This window comes from Lottia gigantea (genome assembly GCF_000327385.1).
Source record: "Lottia gigantea unplaced genomic scaffold LOTGIsca_9, whole genome shotgun sequence".
Taxonomy (NCBI): Eukaryota; Metazoa; Mollusca; class Gastropoda; family Lottiidae; genus Lottia; species Lottia gigantea.
Genome location: NW_008710950.1, coordinates 3,811,828 through 3,825,558, shown reverse-complemented (window position 1 = coordinate 3,825,558; position 13,731 = coordinate 3,811,828). Strand labels below are relative to the sequence as shown.

At 31.0% G+C, this 13,731-nt stretch overlaps 1 protein-coding gene across 1 annotated transcript; it reads right to left on the bottom strand.

Moving 5' to 3' along the window:
• Positions 1-4,232: 4,232 nt before the first annotated feature.
• LOTGIDRAFT_211502 (hypothetical protein) lies at positions 4,233-10,505 on the bottom strand. The gene is made up of 9 exons (XM_009068410.1): positions 10,395-10,505; positions 9,792-10,219; positions 8,017-8,108; positions 7,425-7,491; positions 7,148-7,268; positions 6,692-6,800; positions 6,041-6,159; positions 4,919-5,162; positions 4,233-4,673 (listed from the first exon to the last, which is right to left on the bottom strand). The coding sequence occupies exons 1-9, from the start codon at positions 10,458-10,460 to the stop codon at positions 4,483-4,485; spliced, it is 1,437 nt and encodes a 478-aa protein (XP_009066658.1). The 5' UTR covers positions 10,461-10,505; the 3' UTR covers positions 4,233-4,482.
• Between the last annotated feature and the right edge of the window lie 3,226 nt (positions 10,506-13,731).

Sequence of the window (13,731 nt, the reverse complement as noted above, 5' to 3'; positions counted from 1 at the left end):
TTCCCAGGAACACCAATGGATGCTTTAAAACTGATGCTAGAAAGGCGAGAGAAGGAACCAAATAATTATTCTGAAGAAGATAAAAAGGCTTTGAAGGTCACAATAAAAACAGTTAGGTCTGAAAGTGAACCAGACTCTACTGTTTCAGAGAGCCAAAAATCTGAGGATAGATCACAAGGGGAAAACGATGTTGAGATGAAATTGGATAATGTTGAGAATCCAACAACTAAAGTCTATGTATGCCAATATTGTGAGAGAGAATTTGATATGAAGAGTGATATGATAACTCACGAACGCCAACATACAATTGGTCAAAGTTAAAAGTGCAATTAATGTTGACAATATATATCTATACAATATAGATTGAATGTACTTTATTAGAATTTACTTAATATGCTTAATCAGCAAAAAGAAGATATTTTTCATTAATTAATATATTATTTAATCATTAATTATATAGATTGATTATAAACAACCTGATGTATATATGTTTAACTGTTAAATTTGATTGTTTTAGTGTCGTGTAGTTTGCTTATATCATTCCTTCATACTACTATTATGAAACTTATTTTAATGCTGATTGAAAGAAGAGGTTTGATAATGAATTCTGAGACAGTTGAATTACAATCCTGGATGTTAGAAACAAAATCATATGGGGATTTGTTAGGTATTACTTTATTATAAGTATCTAGTGAGTGCTGCTTAAATCATTTATTACAATATGAACATATAACCTTAATGTTACTTATAATATTTACATTAACTGCCATATATTTTGTGCAATGATGTAAGTTAGGACTTGGATAGTTTGTAAATAAGTTAAATTGAATATCATACCAATCAGTTTATAGATTCATTCCAATAAAATAAGGTTGTGAAAAGACAATTATTATTTTAAGCTGCTCAGTTAAATTTATAGTTAAATGTTGTTAAAATTGTCGTGAAAAAGCTCAAACCTTCCATATAAACTATGCCTTATTCAAATTGTTGAACAAATTTTTGTAGAGTTATTTTTTTTTATGAAAGATTTAAAGATGTCTTCCCATATGTTAAAAATGTTATGCAATTTTGATTGTGATGCAATTATGTTATAACCATTCCAGATATTAAAAGGAAAATTAGAAGTGCCTCAAATTTATTGTTATATAATAACTTCCCTTTACATACTTTATAGTTTTTGTAGAAATTAGATGTTTTTTATAGGTTTATTTTCCTAAAACCATTAATGTATGCTTCCATTTTTACAGTAACTTTTACAGTTGTTTTAGTTTAACCATTCCAATACTTCCAAGTTATTTGTTAAATTCAATTTTCTGGTTTGTGCCTTAATCAACCTTTTGATATTTTATCTTTACGGTGAATTGTTTACAGCCATTCCATATTTCACAACAGTCAAAACTTATTTTTCGCACTTTAACACAAATGTTGAAAATATTAAATACAGTGCCTTAAATTCTCCATCAATTCTGAGGGTTTAGATTACATTTTAGATTAAATTTTGTATATTATTAGTTAGTTTGGTGGTAGGTAAAGAAATATATTTGGATTTGGTGGCTTAAGGAACAGTAAGAGTAATTTCTTACAATTTTAGTTTAGTTAGCAAACATTGTTACTTTAAACAAATTGTAATAGAAACCAAATTCAAATATTTTTTTTTGTAGTGTGGACAAATTTGTGTGAATCTTGTTGTATACAAAAATGGGAATATTGAGAATTGTTCTTAGTTTGTCTGTGTCATGCAATTTTATATTTTTTCTGTGGTAGAAGTTATTTTTTCTACTCTGTCATTCACTTGTGCCTTACCTACTTGTAGATAGAGTTGAAGAATGTTATATTTTATAGAATTTATTAATGCTTGTGCCTTTGTATAAATTTTCTACAATGGTTATATATGTTACTAACAATTATACAATATAAAAGACATTCCTTCATAGTGCTTGAATTTCATTTAGAACAATATAACTGATACTGCTGTATATATTCAGTGAAACAAATATCTTTTCTGAACAAACTATATTTTTCACTTATATTTTATTCTTTCAAGTTATATTCCTTACTTTTCAATTTTTGTATCATTACTTTAATTTCATTTGTAATTCAATTTTTTGTATATAGCCTTTTACTACTATTATTATTTTAATGTTTTCAACTACATTCCAGAGGTTATATATTTTGATTTATGGCATTTTTTTTTCATTTTATTTATTTTATTTGTGCAACAATCAATGTTTAGCTTTTATGCTTCATTTGTAATACTGACCAGTAAATTCCAAGTTTTATACAAACTGCTAAAATTATTGTCATATTACATTGGTTAAAATTTATTTCAAACCAAAAGAATAAAATATATATATATATATTCAGTATTTTTCATATTTGAATACACTGCTATGGTATGAATTGCTGAACCAATGATCTTGGTAATTTGATTTTGGAAAAGTGAACACTAGTCCTTCAATGGACACATTTGTATGATTATTGGGCTTGCCGGCTGATAAAAATAAGTTATTGCTAACACAGCACACATGATCTGGAGAAAACAACAAACTTCTGTCATTTTCATTGGAGACAAACGAGACATCAAATTTTCATTGTTATAGTTGCATCAGCTGTTAATGCAAACAATAATATTCCTTGAATTGATAACTTGCATATGGACAAAGTATAGAAATCTGACAAGAACTTTTCCCCCATGGTTCTTCTATGATGAACAGTAATTTCTCAATTAATTATTAGAAATCAACTGTAATTTGTATCATCTTTCAGACATTGTAATGTACATTTATTTTATTCCTCTTACACCAAACAACCTAAACTGAACACCAATCATGAGGAGTTCACTACTATATAGCTTTTACTTCTAATTTTACCATATTTTAGGCGGAATTGTCTGACTTGTTATTTATGCCTGATCCAAGTAAGATGGAGGTAAATTCAAGGAACTTTATATATCAAATGAAGCCCAGTTCTGAACTGTTTGATGTTTCAATATACCTTGGATACAAACTGAATTCAATAGTCCGCAACCTCCTGACCCTTATAGCATTTTCATGGAAAGTTTTCTTGATTTGGTACAAAATCCCACCAAAATTAATTAGTAACTAAGAGGAATTCTTATAATTCTTATTGTACCATGTAAATCCAATCAGTTAACACACTACATTATATCTATAGCTCTCAGCTAAAGGGAGATAATCTAGAGAAACACACAACCAATCATTTTGTTGAATGTATTTTTTCACAAATGATAGTTATATTTATTACAAATTCAAATGCCTAATCACTAATTTAATTGGCTATTTATATACATTAGCAGAAACGGGGTGAAGTATTCTGCTACTTGAACATGTTTGTAGGCAGTCACTTGTTTTACTAAATTACTGATGCCAACTTTGACATAATAATGTAGCTTTCTACTTTACCTGATATACTATACCAATCCATTGTACAGTACACACATGTACATGGCTATATTTACTTCATAATACATTAATATACCAGTAGGTTTATGTTAAAGAAATCTTTATGCTGTAGTTTAAAATGTTTATGCACATGTATCCAGCAATATACAGTTACATAATTTCTACATTATATATACATATGAACAAAATAAATAATTTCACATAAATATCACATGAATATATAGTTTTAGCCAACAACTATTAATAGTGGTTTCTGAGGCTTGATTACTATTTGGCAGTCTCAATATGTGAGATTAGTCTGATTAACCTGACACCATAATCTGAATATTTAATAAAGTTATGTTGAACTATTTCACTTGTTCTATTTCATTACACATGAATTATATAAAGTAAAGTAATTTTGACTAGGGTCGAAAATATCTTCTTGTCAAAAACAAAAAATTCCTTGTGTGATTGTTTGGCCTCACAAAGTAATGATGTACTGCCAAAACAAATTACTTGATTGCAGCCAATATGCATTTTTATTAAGTGCCCCTAAACCAAAACATCTGCCTCTATTACAGCCTCTGATAGCTATCTTTACAGTTGTTGGATGGAGAAGAGACAGAAGAACTCTGTTTTATGGGGATATTCCGCACTTGTCAGAATATCACAAATTTTCTGGCAATCACTGGGTATAAAGAAATAGTGCCCGTGTTACTGGTTATGGTTGTGAAATACCATTCTACAGTACACTAATAATTGTCCTGCAACATCTCACACATAATACCCCAGTTCAACAACAATCATCACAGAATGTTTTGCTAACTTGTCAGAGTAAAACTATAAGTCATCAAAATCTTGTGAGTTTATCAATACCTTAAATGAAACTGCATGTCCAAACCAAACCAAATCATGAAAACAAATAAGGTGCAATAACTTGCAGTTTCACTAAAGAAATATTGTTAGTGTCAGGTCTCATAACTAGTGACTTATTTCAGATAAAAACTGTAGGAAAACTGTTGCTAAAAACAGACCGAATAGCATATTATAAAGTGTACAACAATGTTTATAACAGTAGTTATCTAAATTTCATGACATCTGGACTCTGATACATACACATATAGGCATCACTCAATAACCTTCTCATGTGTTCTGGGAATATCTTGTCATCACTCACTGTAGCCAATTCTTCAAATTTAGTCTCTGATAACCAGTTTACTAGATCTGGTACAGGGGTTACTTGAGGTATATTGTAACCAGTTTGTTCACCTGCAAAACAGAAGATTTAATTCTTTCAACTTAATTAACGGGGTAAATGAAAATTAATTCAGAAGGCAGACAACTTGATCCAATATTCTCTTCAATAATGTCTTATCATATCATAAAAAAAAATTACCCATGAGAAACTTATTATTGTGAAAAATATCTTACCTATGATCCAAGACTGAATAGAAATAATTATGACAAACAATCTTAAATAGTTAAATCGAGCAAAATAATACTTATATTCATACCCATTCTATCTGCCATAGAATCAAAGAAAACCCACTGGGCATCTTTACCACTACCACATTTAACAAAGGAAACATAATGACTAGTCTGTATACAAACAACAGCAAATAATTCCATCTTTTCTCTTGGAACTGTATATTCAGGCTCTGTTCCACCTTTAGATTGTTGTGTTATGTATTCTAAGTACTCCATTGGAACTTCAATTCTATCCACTTCATGATTTTTTCTGGATAAATGTTTGTGAATCTACAAATGAAAACAAATCATGTAGGTATTGTTAATGTGACTATTTATAAATCTATAATCAAATCACCATTTCATTTTAAACAGTATCACGCAATTTCATTGGATAACAGTGGTCATGTGAATTTAGTTTATATCTGTGTAAACGGAATGTAAATATACGCCCCGCCCCCTTTCACGGAGTTTGATTGATGTGGCCATTACATGGCATCGATGTTGTTCCTTCGAATGTCAACAGAGCCGAAATCGACACTTCACTGAATGATTACGGTATTTTCCAAATTCCCTCGAATGTGCACACTCCAAATATCAACAAAATCACGATTTTCGGACATATTTGGAACTTGTCTTTCAATAACTGAACTTTCAGTGTGGACGCTCCGTCAACTTTCATGCAATAGACAGTAGGCTATAAATAGTGTGACCTACTTATTGCTGATTGGCTGTTCTCTACGACGTCTCTATTGTTAGTTCATTAACGTTATGTTAAAATCTTACGTAATTATGCGCCATTTTAATGCCTTAAATTGTTGCTATTTTAGATAAATATTTAAACATGTATTCAAGTTGATTTAATTATAAGGAATGACCTGAACTTTTGTTCAGTTTATCGATGTATAAACAGAAAAAACACTTGGTATTTGTTTAACTTTTCAAAAGCATAACAAACCATAAAGCCATGACCATTCTCTCAGGTGTCTGCTCACAACTCTTTATCCCATTGCGTTGGAGAGCTTAGTCAGTAGCAAGTATTATTGGTGTCTGCTTGGCTATGGTAATTTGATAACATTTCTGATTCCACAACTAATCAGATCCAATGTCAACTCAATGCTTGCTGTGAATATGACCTGTAATTTTTTTGTAATATTGTGATTGCCTACCCTTGCGCTACACTGTTCACAAAAGGCTGTATCCTTTAAACCTGGAGAACCCATCGATTGATAACATTCTTTACATTCAAATTCTGCTAAATGTCCACAGATAACACATTCTCTTGGACCTAAAATGATATCATATACCATATATGTAGTACATGTGATTAGAGAACTAGTCTTCAACTAAGCCAACATTATACATATTTCATGTGCAGCTGAGGATTACCTCAACGTGGATTCAGAGGTGATCACTGGTGATAAATGTAATGTTTCTGAGGACGAGGTCGAGGAAGACGTGAATGAACAAGCTTTTCGGCCATTACATCATTACAGGCCAGATGTCTACTTGACGACTTGCTCGCCTTTTTTGAAAATAACAATGACATTGACAGTGTAAATGTTAATAAACTACTACTGATGATTATTTCCATAAATAAATATTGTTGTTATTATGTTGTTATTGTGATGCATATGTTATGATTAATAAATTATTATTATAACCAATTGGGTCTCTGCGATGCCAAACACCAATATCAGATAAGCAGTAATTAACAATAGTACACTCTGTTTAATTAAATGTAAATTTAAGATGTTTTTGATATTGAAAATATTGAATTATTAAGAATAAGCATTCTTTAAGAGGCAAAAAAAACTTACAATATTGAAGAATATCAGTTATATCTAATTCTAAACTTGGTATAATTCTCCCATACATCTTATAATCTTTACCAAATCTTGGCATCTGTATGATTAAACATGATGGAACCTGTAAACAGAATTTACAACACTATAGTCAAACTGTTTGCATTTGGTCCCATGAATTAACACTGAACACTTCAGCTACGCTACTCCAAATGTAATCTAATTAGTAAATAAATGTGAATGTATTACCTACTCTCAATTACACAACAGCTAAGGTGTTTAAACTAAAAGAACAAGTCTCAAACAATTGGACTAAAATACAGTTTCTGACATTTTATTTCCATATTTTCTCATTCATACATGTTAAGAAGTTTATCTTTAGTTGTATTCTGATCAGATTATATAATACTGTTTTCAGTGATCTATATGCAATGTGAACTTTATAAAAAGTTTAAAATGTGTATAACTAACCTCCTTCAGTTTAACACCACCTTGTAAACAAGATATTTCAACTAAATGTTGTGTAGTAGGTAATAATAAACGATCATCTTTCTCCATAAATAACTGATAGAAATATGTGTGTTCTCCAGAGCTATAGTTTTAATAAAAATAGAACATATCAATATATCAATCATTTGAGAATCAGGTGGATAATAGGTGGAAATAACAAAAAATCTTACCATCAAAATTTATTGTAAATGTTACTTTTGATATTTAAATTCAACACTTATGAATGGAAAATACCTACCTCAGATGTAAGAAAGGATCAGCTTTCATAACATGACATAACAATGCCATTAAAAATTCTTCTGGATCTAAAGAAGAAAATGTATACAATATATACAAGATAGCTTGCCAGACAGCCACTGGCTGCTTTGATTTTACATAAAAATATTTGGCAGTACCGTAACAATTACCAGTATGAAATATTCAACCTTCAGATATACACTTCTTTTGAACTTTTTGAGGCGATACTGAATAATATTAACAAGTTTTGTCAAAATCTGTCAAGCATTTGGTCTTCTAGAGTGTTTACAGGCTAACAATTGAACGCGTTTTAAGAACAAGGGAAATAACTCATACTAAATATTTTTCGATTCTTCTGATTTCTGATAGGGTTCATACTTGGTTGATAACAAACACTCACACCAAGTGTCACTAAAATCTGTCAATAATTGAACCTTCTAGAGCTTCACCAAGTTTCGTCAATATCCGTCAAGAATTGTGATATCTAGAGTGTTTAAGAGCTTAAAATTTAATACGTTTTCAAGAACAAAGACAATAATAGTAATTATTTTTCGATTTTTCTGATTTTTGATCACATTCATTATTTCCCTTACCTTTTTCTTCATTCATCATACCAGGTATATTACTATATTTGTCTAATAACTCACGTAACTTCATCACTTTATCAGCTCGCACATAATGATTTCTATAAATAATAATTTATAAATTATACCAGAATCTTGTCAGATTTATCTCATTACCTGAATAGAAAAATTAACTAAATCATATTAAATTTAAATCACATAAATCAGATAAGATGATTATGGTAACAATTAATGAATATCTGAAAGAATACAGAAAGGTTAAAGGATAAAATGAAGATAGCTTGCCTGGCAAGATAATATACGCTCACTGATAGCTTTGTTTGAAATTGAATATTTGTTAGAAAATAGCAAACATAGACACCAGGAAATATTCAACTTATACCCAAATCCATCACAAACTGTGCCATCACAAGTTAAAAATCAAACACATTTGTAAGAATAACGGCAGTATTTTATATTTCAAAAAGTTTAGTTTTGATTGTGATCAATTTCATCAAGTTGTCAAATTTGTTTTAGACTTCTGCTTTGTAGAATAAAAATTACGTGTTTTACAAGATTTTTGATCAGATTTATCCTTGGGTGATTTCAATAAGTCTGTCATGAATTGTGTATTTGCAGATTATATTCAAGCAAATTAGGTTGAAATATTTTTTTAAAAGTTTTATGTATCGAGTTTATGACAGGTGGGAGTTGCTAATATTTACCACCTTTTTTCTCCTGTTGAATTTAATCTTTTTATATCCTTACATTTTTTTTCTCGAAGATTTGATTAGTTTGCATGAAATGCAATGGATTTGTAAGTATACTTGATTGCAGCTGTCTTGGCTAATAAGGACAAAAAAAGAATTGAATTTTACTATTATGACAGTTTATCCATTAGCAATAATTCTATAAGTAATTACTGCTCAATGTGCCACAGGAATAAGAAAAAATGTGATAAATTAACAAAGTTTTAATTCAAATAATAAAATAAACTAAAATAAATACACAGCCACCGCAATATTGCAGTCTGACATACAAACTCATTTATAGGCCTATAGTAGCCTATGCCTATAGTAGCCTACTTATCCAGCAACTCAATTCAATCTTCCAAGAAACAAAACCTTTCCCCTATGACCCATGTTTAACTTCATTTTTGTATCAGCACAATATGTGAAAATGAAATGATTAAGCAAACCTTTTCTCTTGAATGACATTTATAAAATGACATCAGATAAACTGCTGCATCTTGGGATGTCACATGACTAAGCTATGATTGGATATCTGTCTTGGATTTTCCACTTGGTCTATTTATAGTATCTTATGATGCTGTACATGTAGGGTCTATCCTTGGGTGATAAACACTCATACCAAGTTTCGTCAAAATCTGTCAAGAATTGTGCCTTCTAGAGTGTTTACGAGCTAAAAATTGAACGCGTTTCAAGAACAAGGGCAATAATTCATACTTAATATTTTTCGATTTCGCTGATTTTCAATAGGGTCTATCCTTGGGTGATTACGAACACTCATACCAAGTTTCGTCAAAATCTGTCAAGAATTGTGCCTTCTAGAGTGTTTACGAGCTAAATATTAACAAGGGCAATAATTCATGCTAAATATTTTTCGATTTCACTGATTTTCAATAGGGTCTATCCTTGGGTGATTGCGAACACACATACTAAGTTTCGTTAAAATCTGTCAAGAATTGTGCCCTGTAGAGTGTTTACGAGCAATTGTGGACGGACCGACGGACATGGGTGACGACAATATACGCCCCCCATTTCATGTGGGCGTATAAAAATTACCTTCTTAGTGGATTTACAATTCCTTCTTTTAAAACTTTCTGTACAGTTTCATAAGGTTCAATATCACTCTGTCCTTTTGGACGATATAATATAGAGTCAAATACAGTGGTAAAATAAAACATTCCAAATAACATAGAGTCTAAATAACATGAGTTATGATGTCCTTGAATTCCTTTATTTTTACCACAAACTTTCTCCCAAACCTGTTGATCACTTAAAGAAGTTGGAGGGGAAATATCACCATTGATATCAGGTGTCTCTAAGGATCCAAATCCATTTTGATTATGAGTTGGTTTATTAGTGGCAGTACAAAATCTTTTATCCTTTTTACACTTGTCCAAGGGTACAAATAACGCATGTTTTGGAGCGCAGTCAAAAAGTCTATCTCCCATAAAAGTTCCATCTGTTCCTGCAGCTATTTCTTCATCCTGCAAAACGAATTACAATACAGTCTTCCCTTTCCTGATTTGTCTAGATGGTCCACTGTTGAGACATGAAAATATTATGTATAAGGAGCAGTCTTGCAATCTTCATATAGAGCCAATGTTCATCAATGTTCATCAAGTAAAGAGTGAATGGAATATACAGAATAAATTATTTTACCGTTTCAATGCCTGCTGTGTCTTTTCCTTCATATTTTCCCATCCATCTTATTACACCATATATCATATTTTGTTTGATTGGAACAGCAACTCTCCAGCCAATTGATAGATCATTTGGTGATGATGTAACTTTATTTTGGAAGGACAGAATTTCATTCTCTTCATCTAAAACACAAATAAAAAACTTGAATAATTTTCTGATCTTTGGCACTCTTTCAAATTCAAACACTTACTGGTATGGTTAACAGACCAATTTCACTCAGGTGATCATATATATACACTAGAGCCACATGTGGCACAGAGTGGGACTTTGCAAATGTAGCAAATTGCAAAAGACCCCAAAAAAATCAACCTACCACGATAATTAGATCATGTGCAAGAACAGTCTAAAGTTGACAAATTTTCATTTTTTAGAAGATTCTAATACCCTAAGCGGCCGTCAGACGTCACAAATGAAAGTATCGGCAGATAGCCAAGGTCAACGACCTTTGATCTTGTAAAGGAGAAGGTCTAAAAAGGACAAGATCAAGAGATATACGTCATCAAAATGTCTAATTGCACACGACTATAAAACCGGAAGTTGACATAAATATAAATGTATAAATAGATAGCTAATGCCAATGACGTTTGATCCTACAAAGGTCAAGGTCAACAAAGGTGAAGGTCAAAAATTGAAAATTATGAATTTCCAAAACCTGTTCCTTTTTTTGAACTATGAAGCGGAAACAACCGAAATTCTGAGACACATTGGCTCAAAATACGAGGTAATTGTATGCAAAGTTCCATTTTGAACAAATGTATATTTTGCGAGTTATGCCCCTGGCCAAAAATGTCAATAATGAGTAATTTAACCCGGAAGTGCCACGCCCAACTCAATTTTTTGTTGAATAAGTTAATCAATATTCAAAATGTTACGTTATGTTCCAAATGTCAAGTTCCTACATAATAGAGGTCAAAAGATATAGGTCAACAAAAGTCAACAAAGGTCAAAATCGAAAAATGAAAATATCCAAATGTTAAAACCCGTTCCTTTTTTGAAACTATAAAGCTGAAACAAGTGAGCTGTTAACACAAACTGGCCAAAAGGATGAGGTAATTATGTGCAAAGTCTCTTTTTGAACAAACGCATCCTATGCGAGTTATGCCCCAGCCCCAAAATGTAAACAATTAGTAATTCAACCCGGATGTGCCACGCCCACATAAGTTTTTTTGTCATAGGTGAATTCATATTCAAAGTGTCTAGTTATATTCCAAATATCAAGGTTCTACATCAAATAGATCATAACATATACATACACTAAGCTCAAAAAGTTGCGAATATTGTAAAAAAAAAAAACTCAAATTTGAAAAAATCACGAATTTCAATTTTGCTTTAAAAAAACGATTGTTATATATCTATGTAAAGTACACGAGAAGCACATTAGGAAACCGAAAAAATTTACTCTCTAGGTTAATTAGGTCACGTGCTAGAGCAGTCCAAAGTTGCGAATTTGGATGTTTTTAGACAGCTATAAAAGCGAAAGTAGACGTCAGATGTCAAATATGAAAGCATAAACTAATAGACAACGTCAATGACCTTTGACCCAATAAAGGTCAAGGTCATCAAAGGTCAAGGTCAAAAATTGAAAATTTTGAATTTCCAAAACCTGTTGCTTTTTTTGAACTAAGAAGCGGAAACAACCGAACTACTAAGACAAAGTGGCTCAATTCATGAGATAATTGTATCAAAAGTGCCATTTTGAACAAACGTATACTTTGCGAGTTATGCTCCTGGCCAAAAATATCAATAATGAGTAATATTACCCCGATGTGCCACGTCCACCTTAATTTTTTTGCATTGGGTAATTGACATTCCAAATGTTATGTTGTGTTTCAAATTTCAAGCTTCTACATTATTCAAGTCAAAAGATATAGGTCAACAAATGTCAACAAAGGTCAAAATCGAAAAATGAAAATATCCAAATGTTAAAACCCGTTCCTTTTTTGGAACTATAAAGCTGAAACAACTGAGCTGTTAACACAAACTGGCCAAAAGGATGAGGTAATTGTGTGCAAAGTCCCTTTTTTAACAAACGTATCCTATGCGAGTTATGCCCCAGCCCCAAAATGTAAACAATTAGTAATTCAACCCGGATGTGCCACACCCACCCCAATTTTTTTGCCATAGGTGAATTCATATTCAAAGTGTCTAGTTGTATTCCGAATATCAAGGTTCTCCATAAAATAGGTCATAAGATATACATACAACAAGATCAAAATGACACAAATATGGTAAAACAAAACTCAAATTTGAAAAAATCACGAATTTCAATTTTGCTTTAAAAAAGCAATTGTTCTATATCTATGTAAAGTGCATGAGAAGAACATTAGGAAACCGAAAAAATTAACCCTCTAGGTTAATTAGGTCACGTGTTACAGCAGTCCACTTTAACCGGAAGTGACGCAAAAATTTGGAATACGTCAAATGGTTTACATTAGTGACATGCATCTTTTATCAAAATTTCAGATTAATCCGAAAAAAACTGAAAAATGGTCCAAAAGTTTCGAAAATCGGCCAAAAAATGTATGCTACGAATTTTCGAAATTTGAAATCTTTTAATTGCTATCAGGTCAGAAATTACAGGTAGATTGTAGAAATGAAAACCCAAAGAAAATCGATGCAAAAATACGCCTTCTAGAGCCGATTTTTGACTTTTTACACATGTTGAACTGTGGCACTTCCGGTTTTGCAAAAATCTTCCAATTTATATTTATGCACATCGTCGCCTATATATAAGGTCTATGATAGTTGAAAGGTTGTTGCAACTACTGTAGTCTAAGCACAGGAAGGTGTGTAAAAATCGAAAAAAAAAAAAAAAAAAAAAAAAAAAAAAAAAAAGAATTGAAATTTCGATAACAAACTAACATAACATTTTCTTGGCCTGAATAACCTAAGAAGAGACAGTAGTAATAACGAAAAAAAAAATTTGGTCTAAAATTTGAATTACTGGTAAAGTGCATAAATTTTTCAATCAGATTTGCATATAAGAAATTCACTTTTAACAACTCTAAAATATGCGATATCCATCAAGAGATTATTTACTGTTATACCTTAGACTTATTATAACTTCTTGATTTATTTGGCAAAATGTGAAAATATGAAATAATAATAGAAACTGGAAATACCCAAAAAGTAAAAAAAATCCTCTAATATAAACATTATGACATACATGTTCCTTGGGTTTTGTAAAAATAGATGCAATACCGAAATTTAGTAAAAATAGAAAAAAGTAAATAAGGAATAAGATAAATAAGGAAAGGAAATAATTTTCATTGCCTTCACACAATCATCCTTGACA

What these genes read in the sequence shown, in the direction of transcription:
- LOTGIDRAFT_211502 (XM_009068410.1), bottom strand. Translation starts at nt 10,460, where the DNA reads ATGATATATGGTGTAATAAGATGGATGGGAAAATATGAAGGAAAAGAC. An exon ending in GATCCTTTCTTACATCTGAG is followed by an intron (nt 7,269 to 7,424) that starts GTAGGTATTTTC and finishes TTAAAACTATAG; the next exon opens with CTCTGGAGAACACACATATT. An exon ending in GTGAACAGTGTAGCGCAAGG is followed by an intron (nt 5,163 to 6,040) that starts GTAGGCAATCAC and finishes TTTCATTTGTAG; the next exon opens with ATTCACAAACATTTATCCAG.